Source organism: Crotalus tigris, unplaced genomic scaffold (genome assembly GCF_016545835.1).
Source record: "Crotalus tigris isolate CLP2741 ecotype Arizona unplaced genomic scaffold, ASM1654583v1 scf7180000017950.1190679, whole genome shotgun sequence".
NCBI classification, from domain to species: Eukaryota; Metazoa; Chordata; class Lepidosauria; order Squamata; family Viperidae; genus Crotalus; species Crotalus tigris.
Window position 1 is genome coordinate 990,206 of NW_024096740.1, and position 15,785 is coordinate 1,005,990.

The 15,785-nt window shown below is 37.1% G+C and overlaps 1 protein-coding gene across 1 annotated transcript in view; it reads right to left on the reverse strand.

Annotated features, from left to right (window-relative positions):
* LOC120308837 (inactive N-acetylated-alpha-linked acidic dipeptidase-like protein 2) overlaps positions 1 to 15,785 on the reverse strand; it is a gene marked incomplete at its 5' end in the record, with an annotated part of 217,147 nt that overhangs the window by 64,136 nt on the left and 137,226 nt on the right. The window contains one exon of the mRNA XM_039345376.1: positions 15,482 to 15,610. Coding sequence (XP_039201310.1) covers positions 15,482 to 15,610 — 129 coding nt within the window. The remainder of the gene's footprint in view (positions 1 to 15,481; positions 15,611 to 15,785) is intronic.

A 15,785-nucleotide genomic window follows, 5' to 3' on the forward strand; every position in this document is an offset into this window, starting at 1 on the left:
GGCATTTTCTCTCAAACATCACATCCAATAAGGAACTTCTTATCTCTCTCAACAGTCTGCTGCACCAGATAATTACAGTGCTGTAATATTTATGAAGCCTGTCTTTCAGCCAAAGCACTTAGCAAAGCTTAATTGAGATTCATAATGCCCTTGCAGAATTGGTGTTAGGATTTAACATGTGAGAACATATGACATGAAAACCTCCCATCATTTTATGAGTAGGCTTTGTTGTTGCCTTTATTGATTTGCCTACCTTGCAAGAGTAGCCAACATTTGTGTTTTCAAATGAGCCAAATGGTATGATTGGCCTGATTTAAAGGACCATTTCTAAGGAAAAGAAGCATGCAATGAAGTCATCACACATTAAGGTTGTCATTTCCAACACAAGTCTGTTATCTAGTTGACTTCTCAAATAAACCAAGAATATCTTGCACCAAAATATGTTTTATCTTGGACAATTCTTTGGGTTTTTGTATCTCTTTTCAATAGTTGGGAAGAGACTTTTCTTTTACAAAAAAGAAAAAGAAATCAAAGAATTACCAAGGAGAAAAACACACTTCCACCAATACTAGGAGGGCAAACCACTATACAGTATCTATAAACTGGGAGAAGATCCTGCACTAATACAGATGATATTACCTAGTTGGATAATGAGAGGGACTGTGAGAGGGACCTTGGAATCCTAGTGGACGATCACTTGACATGAGCCAGCAGTGTGCGGCAGCAGTCAAAAAAGCTAATACAATCCTGGGTTTTATAAACAGAAGCCTAGAATCAAGGTCACACAAAGTATTAGTACCACTTTATAAAACCCTAGTAAGACCACACCTGGAATACTGCAACCAATTTTGGTCACCATACTACAAAAAAGATGTTGAGACTTTGAAGAAAATTCAGAGAAGAGCAACTAAGATGACCAAAGGCCTGGAGCTGAAACATATGAAGAACGGCTGCAGGAATTCGGTTTGCTACTCTAAAGAAAAGAAGAAATAGTGGTGACATGATAGCAGTATTTGAGAGGCTACCATAAAGAAGAGGGGGTCAAATTATTCTCCAAAGCACCAGAAGGCAGGACAAGAAACAATGGTTGGAAACTGATCAAAGAGAGAAGCAATCTAGAATTAAGGAGAAATTTCCTAACAGTGAGGACAATGAACTAGTGGAACAGCTTTCCTCCAGAAATCATGGGTGCTTCATCACTGGAGATTTTAAAGAAAAGACTAGACAGTCACCTGTCTGAGGTGGTATAGGTTTCCTGCTTGAGCAGGGGGCTGGACTAGAAGACTTCCAAGTTCCCTTCCAGCTCTATTCTATTCTATTCTATTCTATTCTATTCTATTCTATTCTATTCTATTCTATTCTATTCTATTCTATTCTATTCTAATGACAGCCAGAAAACACTCAACCTTAGATGGAACTCCATAATTCAACCCTGAGCTACATGCATTATTTTCTATTGGAATTATGTTCTATGAATTTCAATTCCAATATATTATCATATCTTTCTATTCTATATCTTTAATATATTTCATATATTACTGATCTCTAAATTCCTTTTGTCTTAATACCTGACTGTCGCTCTCTTTAGAATTATACCCTTTTTTTCTATGGTTTGATCTGTCTTTTATCTTTTATTATTTTTTGTTTTCTGTTTCTAAACCGTCAAAGTCTTGGCTTTTTCTTCACTTTTTCAGCTTGTTCGCTCCTGGCTGATTCTCTTAACATTTTTTCTCTTCTAAATTTTGGTTCCATGTGAGGAAAATGGCTTGAAGGGCTTTTCCCTCATGCCAGTCTGAAGAGGGAAGAGAAAAACACCTCATTTTTCAGTTTTCTTTGCAGCTTTTTCTCGTTCTCATCAGGGCTCCCTATCTTTTAGGTTGCTTATTCACTTTGACACTTGAGCCCTGGCTATGTTATTCATGCAGAGGTCCCAGAAGCCATCTTGTGTTCCATCCTCTTACCCTTCTGTCTGACTGGCATCTGCCATTTGATTGGCAAGTAGGTCATCCTCATAATGGGGGGGGGCAGCTCAAAAAAAGAGAGGAAGAGAGAGAGAGGAAAAAGCACAGGTGGTCACAACCTTGCTGAGGCAGGCTATCCTTTCAAAGTGAGGAAGCATCATTTTTAATTTCTCAAAAAGTAATGAAGTGTAATGGAGAATCAAATACAGTTTTCTTTCCAATGAGGTTCTTCCAATTCAGCCTTCTACATCTTGGGTGCCTTTCAAATGTGAAAATTTCAATTCCCAGCATTCCTTTGTCCGACTAGCCAATGCCAAGAATTCTGGGAGTTGAAGTCCACATGTCTGAAGGGTACCCAGGTTGGAAGTGGCTGATCTGCATTTTATGGAGTCCAAATCATATTTGTTAGGACTAATGGGAATAATGGGTCCAATAATCAGTAACAAATCAGATGAGGAAAGGCCTTAAAGTTCTGATCCTATAAGAGTCTTAGTGGTAAGGTAAGAATTCATTGTTTCTCTGCTGTCCTAGAAAAATATCTCTAAGAAGTTTCACTGGGGTGTCACATATCAACTCAACACAATTTGAGTATATATTGTCAGATACGCCTAATTCATACATTCTTACATAGATATCCATTTTCTTTCTATTTCCCACAAAAACTCTACTTTATCTCTGACATCTGCTACAAAGGCTTCTGAGCATGCAAATTGACAAGAAAAAAACCCCATGCATCTTAAAATGATAATGATAAAAATAATAATCCAAATCAAACAGGATTAATGCAGTGTCTAAAGTCTAAATAGATAATAAAAGCAATCATTTTAAAATAAAGCCGTACCAGGAAAACCACAAGTCATTTCACCCTGTTTCTCTTTCTTTCTCTCTGTCTCTAGAGTATAGTCTCTTAAAGGTCACATTCTTTCTACTTCAGCTTCTTCTTAATATCGTTCAATCCCCCCTTTTAAAAGGTCACAAATAGGATCTTCAAGAAAAATTCTCCCTCTTTCAGCATTGCAGACGAATGAAGAAACAGAGAAGTGGGGAAAAATAGCATTCATTCTGCTCCCATCACTCTTTATTCCACCTAACATGGTCAAAAAGATGTGCAGTTAAACTATGAAACATCTTCTACAGAAGTTAGTTTTAGTGCTTGGCATAACTTGAAACCTGCATCTACATCTATGAAGATTTTCAACGATCCAAGTCATAGTTGTCCCAAAGGCACTGTTCAAAAGGCAACTGGATTTCCTTGGTTTCTTCCCTAAAAATGTTTAGTTTCTCCTCCAAGAAACTTCTTCAATTCTGGATGAATGGTGGGAAATAAAAGGATTTCTGTTCTTTGCAGTCATCTGCTCATTAGCAACCTCTGAAGGTGCTCTCTGAGAGTTGTAGAGATCAGTTGGAGTTTATCTGTACCCTCAGGATCTCCTGAATCAGAGTGAAAATTGGTGTGGAATGTCTTGGTACTGCTGAAAGGATTGTGAGTCCATTCTAAAGTTCTAAAGAAACACTACTGATAGAATGAAACAGATTCAAAGGATATGAGTCTTGCCAACTCCCAGTGAAATGAAACTGTATCCTGAATTATTGCATTCTGCCTTAGGACCTGGGGTTTGGCCAAATCCAGTGCATGAGTTACCAAATTTCCATTTTTATGTTTGCAAGAAATGTCCTTTAAGTATCACTGGTCACTGGTATTACGCCCCTTATTCTTCTTGCTATATTTTATGCTACTGTAAGCCTATTGAAAAAAGTTATCTGAAGAATGAGGTGCCTGAAGTGATAATATCCCAAAAGACTGCACTTAATGAGGCATGATCTCTTACTTACTTGAGTTAAATTAATCCATTTGAAACATTAAACTTCATACTTCCTTCTATATGATTGCATAGATTCTTGGTGACACTCATACCCAATTTATGGGAGGGAAAAACCTCTTTTTGATTTAATCTAAATGCTTCAAGGTTTCCCAGCTGCCCATAACCCTTGGTAATCAGAAGTAGCTTGCTTTGTTAATTCTTCTGAAATTAGTTACATTTTTATGGTTTTTCAGGATTAGCAGCAAAATAGCAACAGCCCTCAGAACTATATGACCCTAAGGAAGACAGGGAGAGAATCTGGAGGTAAGGTAACTGAGATATGACTACGCAAAAGTGTGATACTGTGGATTGCAAAGACAAGATTATGCAAAAACAAGATTATTATTTCATTAAATTCATGGGGCAAGTATCATATAAGTCCATAAAGAATAAGCATATTCTGTCATTAGGACAAAAAAGGATATCCTGTTTGTTGATTGGTTTAGCAGCAACATACTCCCAAGAAATAACAAGGAAAACACTATAAGATGGGCAATTGTTTTAAGAATGTTTTGTTGATGCACTAAAAAATAATAATAATAATTTCTATTGGAAATTTACTTATTCATAGAATATGTTCCTTGGTCATTCTCAGAATACTCTTCGCTCTTTTTACCAGTAGGATCTTGGTCAGGCTCAAATCTATTTTTACAAACAAATATAAATGGTAGCACTTTCTACTCTGCAGGATGTTTTTCTTTGATTGTTTGATTGTTTTATGGATATGTTGCTGTTAATTGCGAAGTCGTGTCCGACCCATCGCGACCCCATGGACAACGTTCCTCCAGGTCTTCCTGTCCTCTACCATCTTCTGGAGTCCATTTAAGTTCATACCTACTGCTTCAGTGACTCCATCCAGCCATCTCATTTTCTGTTGTCCCATTCTTCTATTGCCCTCAATCTTTCCCAGCATTAGGCCCTTCTCCAGTGAGTCCTTCCTTCTCATTAGGTGGCCAAAGTATTTGAATTTCAACTTCAGGATCTGGCCTTCTAAAGAGCAGTCGGGGTTGATCTCTTCTAGGACTGACCGGTTTGAACGCCTTGCAGTCCAAGGGACTCGCAGGAGTCTTCTCCAGCACCATAGTTCAAAGGCCTCAATTCTTTTGCGCTCAGCCTTTCTTATGGTCCAACTTTCACAGCCATACATTGCAACTGGGAAAACCATGGCCTGGACTATACGCACTTTTGTTGGCAGGGTGATGTCTCTGCTTTTTAGTATGCTGTCTAGATTTGCCATAGCTTTCCTCCCCAGGAGCAAGCGTCTTTTAATTTCTTGGCTGCAGTCCCCATCTGAGGTGATCTTGGAGCCCAGGAAAATAAAATCTGTCATTACCTCCATTTCTTCCATCTGCCAGGAATTGAGAGGGCCGGATGCCCTGATTTTGGTTTTCTTAATGTTGAGTTTCAAGCCAACTTTTGCACTCTCCTTCTTCACCCGCATCAAGAAGATATAGTTTATAGTTAATGGTTTCATTGATGTTGAGTCATCCAGAATTGTTTAAGATAGGTGTCCATATAAATTGTTTAAATAAATAAATAAATAAATAAATAATGCCATTTTTTTAAAAAAAATAAAAATTTTAAAAGTAGGACAGATTTATTTTTATTTATTTATTTATTTTCAAATATTTATATGCCGCCCAATCCCAAAGGACTCAGATAGTCTTATTAGTGCCCATTGACTTCATATGGCCACTACATATTAAATCTAAGGATTTAAAACAGGCATGTCAAACTCGTAAAGTCACATGACGTCGCACGATGTATCGGAGCTTTTTCACTGGCACTGGGGTGGGCGCGGCTCTGGTATGATGAAACCGGCCCGCGGGCCGGCAGTTTGACATCCCTGGTTTAAAACAAATCCAAAAGGACATTGTGCCCGGATTGCCCAGAGCCACTCTCTGAAGGAGATGGGAAGTTAAGAAAATGGAAATATAAACCAACAAATAAATAGACAAACCTATTTATGTATTAGATTTTTCAGATTGACTAATTTCAAAGTATTCAAGGTAATTTACAAGGCAAGTTAAAAACTATAATATAACAATAAAGGAGTAAAATAGCAAAATATTGTCCAAAGAATACAAAATGAAAAACAGTATGAGCACCCTAGGGAGTTCATTAAACCTCATAGCCCAGGTTCTCCTAAAAATGCCGGATTTTTTTCAGCCTTCCTGAAGGATGGCCAGGTCCACATGGATCTTTGAAGGAATGTTATATTACTGGAGCAATGACGCTGCTCAATGTTTCAAGCTAATTTCAAACTCCCACAAAATTACATCTCAGATTACTAACAATAGGTCTGCTGGAGAAGGAGTGGCAGAACCTGGACTGGAGTTAAAGAAGGGACCAGCCTAGAATGGCTATGTAGCATTGACCATTAGTTGAAAAGATTCCTGTGCATCGGTAGTTTAGTAATAAATCTATTTAATTGCACCTTCTGGTTTTTCATGCATGACAAAGTCTACTGGTTAGGAAGGAAAATATGAGAGAAAAGAGGATGATAAAAAAGGATAATTCTACTTTTCTTCCTTCATTTTTTTCTTTTTTTCCCCTTTTTCTATGATCTCCATATGCAACTCTAAATAAATTATCTCAGAGGAGGTAGCCTTCAGTAGAAAAGAGTTTTCCATCACCTCAAAAGATATGTGCAGTTCCATATTAATAAAATAAAATGAGCAAACTAACATATACAAAGGAAAAATGGTATCACTCCAGGAAATAGGAACTTTGGGAAAACTAAAATGTAAATGATCTGCACACTGTAGTGATAAAAGTTAAGAGATAGGGGGAAAATAAAGGTATTAAGTGTAAATATAGGAAAGAACAAACTACAGTAATGGCAACAGATAGAGTCACCAATTTTAGGACTTACAATGAAAATATTGAATTATTGAATAGTTTCTCCTCTTTGAAATCAACTTTTAACAACAAAGGAAGAAATATGCCATAACAGACCATCACTTGGTAGAAATGAATGGGAAAAATATTCAGATGTTGTGATATGTCTATATCTATAAAGATCAGAGTGATACAGATAATGGATTTTCCTGTGAAGTTATAGAAATGAAAGTTACAAGCAAGCTAGAAAGCGTATTTGTGCTTTTGAACTTTGAGATTGGATAGAAGGCTTGTGAATACAGTGGAGAACTAAGAAAACAAGCAATTGGATAATTGAACAAATTAACCCAGAGTTCTCTCACTCAAAGTTGCAGGCTGAAATTACCATATTTTGGATACATTATGCAAACTCCTAGCACTCTGGAGTAGTTTACAATGCTGAGGAAGGCATAAAGAAATAGAAAAAGAGGAGAACAAGCACCAGGGTTGGTGAATTTAATTGTAGCAGCAATGGGAACAACATTGGAAGATTTGAAGGTTCAGTTTTAGGAGAAAATATCCTGGAAAAAAAAGAAAAACAATACCAGCTTGATGATATATAATCATGCTCCCTTTCAGTTTTCATTCTTTTTCAACAATAAATTTATTTCATTCTTTTTCTGAGTTATTGCAATATGCAATAAGATGCAATATACACAATCTGCAAATTGTGTGAGCATAGGGCACATCACAGATTAGATGAAATCAGTCTTTAAAACATTATTCCACTTTAAAGAAACAGTCTATGTGGTATACTTGATTTATGTATTTATCTGCAGACTTCCAAACATACAATAGGGTAGTTAGCACTGCTGCCTGGTAAACTTTAAGCTTGGTAGCAAGACTTATTCCACGGCGGATATAACTTTTGACACAGTTAGTCATGAAGGACTATGGCGCATTATGTCGAAGTTTGGGTGCCCTGACAGGTTTATTCTGATGGTACGACAGTTCCATGATGGCATGGCGGCTCGTGTTCTGAGTAACGATGGAGCCTCAGAGGCCTTCCCTGTTACTAATGGCATTAAGCAAGGCTGCGTGCTGGCACCAACCCTGTTCAGCATGATGTTCTCAGCCATGCTGTCAGACGCCTTTCAGAACAGCTCAGTGGGAGTTAATCTGAGGTACAGAACCAATGGGAAACTGTTCAACCTGTGAAGACTTCAGGCTGTCACCAAGGTAAAGGAGACTGTGCTATGAGATCTCCTCTTTGCTGATGACTGTGCCCTTAATGCAGGATCAGAGCAGGAAATGCAAGCCAGCATGGACAAATTTGCAGCCGCTTGTGACAACTTTGGCCTCTTCATCAACATGAAGAAAACTGAAGTGATGTACCAGCCAGCTCCAAAAGCCCAATATCAAGAGCCTACCATCACAGTAAAGGGACAAAAGCTGCAAGCAGTGGACCAATTTATGTATCTTGGTGGTACCCTCTCCCGTGCAGTGACAATTGACATCGAGGTCAACTGTAGAATTGCCAAGGCAAGTTCTGCATTTGGCAGATTGTGGACTAACGTGTGGGATCGCCGTGGAATTGTAATGCTAATATTGGCAGGAATACTCACATGTGTACTACAACACAGTGGTTTAGATTTATTTTTCTGAGGTTAGCTCTTTGAGCTTGATTGTTTTCGTGCAGATGTTTCATTATTTAACTAAGTAACATCATGAATGCTAGAAGAGAGTGGAATTTGAGAGCAAACACTACTATGCTCTAGCACTGATAATGTTCCCTTTGTGGGTAATGAACTGTCTGCAAGCAAACAACTAAGCTCAGAGAGTACAAGGACCCAACAGTTCAACCCTGAGCTACAAATATTCTCTTCTAGGAGTAAGCTCCACATCAAATTATACAGATTTGTATAACCTGAGGCATGATTATTTCCCTCTAACGAAAGTGAAACTCTAAGTCCACATATCCTAAAGTGGTATGTACCAAACTCCTATCAATAATTCAAATTGTGCAAAGAGAGGGGGATGATGTTTTCTGTTCCAGGTGGTCCCTCCCTTACTTTCTTCAAATTCAACAGAACCACCACAGGTATCATATCCATCCATCCATCCATCCATCAATCAATCAATTAAAATAGAGCTAGAAGGAGGTCTTCTAGTACAACCCCCTGCTCAAGCAGGAGACCCTTTACAATTTCAGACAGGTGGCTATTGAGTCTTTTCTTAAAAACCTCCTGTGAGGAAGCACCTACAACTTCTGAAGGCAAGCTGTCTGATTGTTCTCACTGTTAGGAATTCCTCCTTAATTCCAGGTTGCTTCTCTCCTTAATTAGTTTCCATCCATTTTTTACTTGTCTTGCCTTCTGGTCCTTTGGAAAATAAGTTGACCCCCTCCTTCTTTGTGGCAACCTCACAATTACTTAATAATATATTAACAAATAATACTCAATAATAAATTAATAAATAATACATACTCAAGTAAATCCTCTTAATATCATTCCACTGAGATGCAAATGGAAAATTGAGGAAGTATAGCCATGCTTGTCTCCCTCCAAATCTCTGTGCATTATTCAACTGATTTGTATGCCCTAACAGATTGGTGGTTTGGGAACCATATAAAGCTAGGCATGAGTTAGCGCTGGATCTCCATCTGAAATTCTACTCGTAAGATCAGCTGAGAACACAGGGATGCTTAGATCACATAGCTTCCAGCTTTTCAAACACTACCTCACTGATGTTTGCTTGGATTGTCTAATCCTACTGGCAGGTACCTTTTGAAAAACTACCTTTCATGTAGCAGACTGAAATATGCTAAAGGACTTTTCTGTATGAAAGAGAGAGAAAGAAAAAAGGAAACAGTTTTGTTTGGCATTGGAAATCATACCTGAAGTCCCTTGGGAATCTTAGTAATGTCATGATGTTATGAATTATTTCCCATAATTTCTGCAGAGAGGTTTAGCCTCTAGAACAGTGGTTCTCAACCTGTGGGTCGGGACCCCATTTGGGGTCGAACGGCCATTTCACAGGGGTCACCAAACAACGCAGTCCGCCATTTTTTTCCCCTTTTCCTTAGCTGTGCTACTCCCTTTTATTCTATTGGCTTTTGAAAGCCAATAGAATAGACTCTCTTGAATAGAGTCTAATTCTATTGGCTTTCAAAAGCCAATAGGAATTGTCCAGGCTGTCTCTGCCCTGCTGAGCCCGCCAAAAGTCCCATTCTGCAAACGGTGCTGCACCAATTGAGTAGTCCTCGACTTACGACCGGTTGAGTAGTCCTCGACTTACGACGGGTTGGGGGTCGTGGCATTAAAAAGGTTGAGAACCACTGCTCTAGAAAATAACTCGCAAAAAAAGATTTTCCAACAAAGGACTTAAGAAGCAGGATAACTGCCTGCAAATATTCAGAAGGGCCTCAAAAAGACCCTAAGTAATAGATCTTTTAAAATAGATTGTGACAAAAACAGATTTTGAAGTTGCCACAGCAGTTATATTTCAAAAGAAAAAAAAAGGTTTGAAGAGTCTGACCTTTGAATTCTGAAAGGCTTTTTAGAGGGAAACTTTGAAAAATATAAACCCTGTTCTTTCTAGTTTTGGTTTTGGCACTCAGAAAATTGAGCTTGAAATGCATCCCTAGGAACATACCAAAATCAATTTTAATTGTAATGTCACGTAGGCAATGATATCATTCAAGACAACCAAACTTTTCCTTTTTAAAACTAAGGAACAAAAAAAGAAGAAGCTTTGTGTGACATTATTATGAATAGTGACAGCTTCTCCTATTTAAATTTTCTTTTTAATAAAAAATATGACTAATAACTGTGAAGATATATAGGAAAAACCTGTTAAAATACAGTCTTTTCTAAGCAATGGAATGAATTTTTAAAAATAAATAGCAATATCAAATAAATTGCTCTGGCACATAGATTATTAGTTTTGATTTTTCAGATGAGAGTGGAAATAGCACAGTGGCATTAAGGAGTGAAATAATGTGTGTATGTGTGTTTGTAAAAAAAAACATCTAGATGGCAGCAGCATCGCAATCATCATTTGTTACTATCTTTGCAGGCTTCCTACAAGCAATTTCAGAGAGGCACACAATGTCCTTGTATAACGACATATGATGTTCAATTAATAAGGCAATCAGAACTGATGGAATTTCTGTGAATAAGTGGCATAGTCACATACACGACAATTTACAACCAGGTTGTTTAGTGATGGAACGTCTGGTCCCAATTACCATCATTAAGTGATGACTATCTGTATAAGGTTTTCATGAGCACAAGAGCTTGGTCAAATAAATTCAAATTCTTCCCAGGATTTAATTAGTTACTGATTCAAATTGTAGAATCCAGAGATTGTCGGTAGAGAAAATAAAGAAATTTTTTATATTGTTCTAATTATGATTATTGCAGCCTAACTTACCATTGATTGTGAATTGCAGTTTCAGTGAACTGTTACGAAATTAGTTGCCACTCATCTCACTCATTGTTTGGATATTTTCTTGGTTTGAATTTAAGGAAAAAATGTTCTCACATGATTAAAAACTACTTCATCCCCAGTTACTAGGGTATCATTCTGTTGAGTGTATCCTGTTAGGACTGCAGAGACAGACAATATATTGGGAAAGAGTGGCTACAAAAGCTGATGGAGATGGCAGAGATGGTTAAATTGACTGTTTTGATCAAAGCAAAGAATACAAGTACCTTTGCTTCTACATAGAGACTGCTTCTGGACTTTGTGCTTGAGGTGGAAAAAAATAAAACTTTGATTTTGGGTTTCATAGCTTAGATTGTTTTGTTGTTACAAAAATGGCTAGCAGGTGGATAAATGGGAAAAGCAGGGGGGAGCAGCAATGGAAAGGCACCTACAATGCCGGGGGGGGGGAGCCAGAAAATACACCAACAGCAACAACATTAGGAAAGATGGGATTGACAAGGATGGGAAGGATGGAAAAAGAAACAATGGGAAGAAAGAAGGCTGTGAAATTGGAAAATGCAAACGAGGGGGGTGGGACAACTGAGGCAATTATGGTCAATTAGGATGGACAGCCCTATCACACAGTCAATGGGCAAGAAACTGAGTTAGCAAGGTTTATAAGAAAACTGCCCACGCCCCAGACACTCAGTCTGATGACGCTGGCAGTGGACCAGCGAAAGCTTAGGTTGTTTTTAGTATTGTAAACAGTTGTTTTTATTGTTTTAGTTTTTTAACAATAAACAGCTGATTTATATTATTTCCAGAGTTCAAGGATTTTCTATCATTGTACAGATAAGCCTAGGATTTGTATTTTTATAGTTATTAGCAATATATATATATATATATATATTTGCTTCTTTGTTTGTGAATATATATATATATATATATATATATATATATATATATATATATAATCACAAACAAACAAGCAAATAAATGGATGTTTTCACCTTGTTTATGTTGTACATACTAATACAAATCATACTCCTATTTCTGAGTTTATATACTTGGATTCAAATCTACACTGAAGACTCATCATGAATTGTGACAAGGATATGGTAAATGAGGTTCATATCTACATGTTACAGTTTTTGTGCATTCCTTAAACACATATTTCCAGATCTAATTGCCACAGCTTTAATTAGCACAATCATTTATGAAAAATATCAAGCACTGAGACTACCAGTAGGAAGTAACACAGATCACTTACACATGTGCCCAGAAACCCCTGTCAAGATTAGCTCAGTGCATATGATCTGGCATAAAACAAAATCTGTTACGTTATTTGGAGATTTCATTTATGAAAGCTGTACAGAACACACTAAAAGCTCTTGTATTTTTTGTGCAGGTAGATAAAGGTCACTGTAGCTGAAAGGAAATATTACATACCAGATGGGCTTGGAATGGGATAACTCATTGTGGCCAACTCACCATGGGACCATTCAACAGTTCGATTTAATTATTTAAAATAATTTAAAAATATTTTAATTTTTGTCTTTCACATTTCATTTTGTCCTTTCTATGGCATCTTTTCTTTAATGATTCTATTCTCCCATTTCTTCAATATTAGCGTGACTCTTGCCCCATATTTAGTTGTCCTGTGGCAAGTTGGCCATGGTGAATTGGCTGAGATAAGTTGGCCTAGAGCCTACGGGCTAGCTCTGCAGCATTTGTTTTATGGAATGGAAAAAGTAACTTTTCTTTTTTTAACTGTGGATCTTGAATGTTTGTTTCAAAGTTTATTTTTCAATATATTAGTAAGATGTCAAAGTTCCCTAAGATTCTTTCTTGTTTTTGCTTTACCAAAGCCAACCCTACTGGCATATAAATTAATGGCTCAGTCAGAGTAACTTTTGTGCTTCTGAAATGTAAATTTGAGACTAATGAATTAATGGTCTTATTTAGTGGATTTAATTTCCTCCCCAGCCAACATAAACTTTTCCATTATAAGATGCCAAATAAATGGTGATTCATTAATGCAGCAAGCTGACAATGGCACCTTCATTTACAGAACACTCAGACACAGAAATACAACTTGGCAGAATCTCCCTCCCATAAAATGGGCTGTAATTAGCATGGCTGAACAGAGTTCACACATGCTCACAAAGATCTCAGAATGTTTGAATTACAATTTGGCTTTACAACCTAAATATTTAAATCTGCTTTCTTTGTTTATTCAAGGTTTCAGTCAGAATCCTCTAGCAAGCCCAGAAAAAAAGAACTTCTAAATTGTTTCTATGCCAAGACACAATATTAGTTGTAACTAATTAAAGAAATGAAGATTACATGAAGGATATGCAATAACTTGGTTTTTGAGAATAGTCAAGTGTTTATTTCAGATGATTACTGTAAATGTCCTATTTTATTTCTTTTTATAGATAGTGCTAGTAGCTAGAGTACAAGAGTGCTCTAGGCTTCAGACATCCTCCAAATAGAAATGTTTAAAACAAAGCTGAAAAAAAAAATAATTATAAAGGAACTCAGTTAACAGAAACAGGACATAGGTAGATATTTATCTGAGTTCTCTAGTTGTTTGACATATCTTATTAAACCTTCCATTAAGTAACAAGAGATACAGTGCTAATATTGTTACAGATTTATGATTTTATTACCCTGTATTTACTTACAGCTTATTTTTAATGATTTTTTTTTTTGGAGTTTTATGATTTTCCTTTTAAAAAAGGAATACAGCTAACATTTAAATATGGGGAGACCAGGAATTCTAGTCCTGTATTAGCCACAAAGTCAGCCAAATGACCCAGGGTAGTTTTTTTTTTTTTTTTCCTCAACCAAGGAGAAAGGCAGTAGCAAACAACTACTGAAATCTTGCCAAGAAAACTGAGGTGACTAGTTCAGGCAGTCACCAGTCAAATCCACAAAAAGTAAAGAAAGGAGAGGAGAGGAGAGGAGAGGAGAGAAGAGAACCAATATTTTTTTTTAAATATTACACTGTAAATGGAAATAACCTGTTGGAAAATAAATGTCTTCAAATATCAATATAATGGAACATGGAGAAAGATGCAGGTCCAGGTTTGTGGACTTCAGCTCCCAGAATTCTGTCCAATGGCCATGGTGGCTGGGAAATTCTGGGATTTGAAGTTCCCATGTCCGGAAGTGGCCATGGTTGGGAACAATACTTTAAAAAATAGAAAATTGACTGAGATTACCAGCCTGGGTAGACTAGAGGACAGTACAAGATTAAATAACCGGAACTCCTATCAGGCAATTTACTATGTTTGTACAGGCATTCTTACAAATGTGTCCTCCCCTATAAGCTTTGTGAGAAATGAAGGACAATCCACCTTATCCCCTATTTTATTAAGTTCCAAATAATACATTTTTCTATCATCCCCAACAAACAATATAATTTGGTATAGATTACTGCTTTTTCTATTAATATAGTTGAGCAGAAACTTTTTTTTTATAGGAATCCAGCATGGTTCCCATATTGTTATTTTGCAATTGCTTCTATTGAGGTCTTTTTTCATTGTATTTTAGAAAGAAAAATGATGGATGGATACTGTTATGTCCTGGGCCTGTGATTGACAGAGCAGGTGCAGGAAGCTGCAGAGAGACCCGGGCAGACCATGTGGCTCCCCGGGCCAGACAGGCTGTCTCCAGCCTATTGCGCACGCACAAAGCGGGAAAATACATTGCATTTATTGGCTGACGCTGTTCCCTGCAAAAGGTATAAAAGAGATCCGTGCCATTTTGTGTTGGTTCTGTTGAAGCTTAAATAAACTAGTAACTGTTGTTACACCTGCCTCCTCTCAATGCCTTACCAACACAGAGAACAGAACAGATACAACAACCCTGATGGCATCACCATTTCCACTTCTCATTGGTATTACACAGAAGAATTTTTTCCCTCTTTTATTTCTTATGCAATTCCCTGTTGCCCTAAATCAGGGGTCTTCAAACTCGGCCCTTTTATGTCTCATGGACTTCAACTCCCAGAATTCCTCAGACAAGTATGCTGGCTGAGGAATTCTGGGAGTTGAAGTCCATGAGACATAAAAGGGCCGAGTTTGAAGACCCCTGCCCTAAATCGAAAAAGAAAATTGTTGTCTTATTAGGGTTGTTCCTTTCTGAAAGGTCCAGATTTCAGAAGTGAGTTTTTCTTTTCTGTTTTCTCTAAGAAATATTAACTTGAGGATATGATACCCAATTATTTAATATCATGGCATATTGATTTTACCATGGAATTTATAGCATTCCACAGTTTAAATATCTAATTTATGAATCATTTATCATTGGACCTGTCCTGAAGACTTATATAATGCCAATTAAATTTGAATTATCATATCAAATGTACTGCATATTAGAAACATCATACAAGAATATACTCACCTTTGTAATTTCAATTGCTAGTTGCTGAACAGAAGGAGATGCTATGGAGTATAAAATGCCTTTGCCTCTTATTGGATCATGGAGATTCACATATGCCACAGTGTTCCTCTGGAGAACTGTCCTGAAGCCCTAAAACACAAACGTGATTAATAAGTCAGATCCTAATTAAGACCTGCATTCTTATTATAGTCCTTTGAAATGTAGAAAAGGGAGAACACAAGTCATGTTTTTCCACCTACTTCAATTCCCCAAGTAATGTTTAATTCAATTTTTATAGAATATCATTTTAGGAACTTGAAAGGAA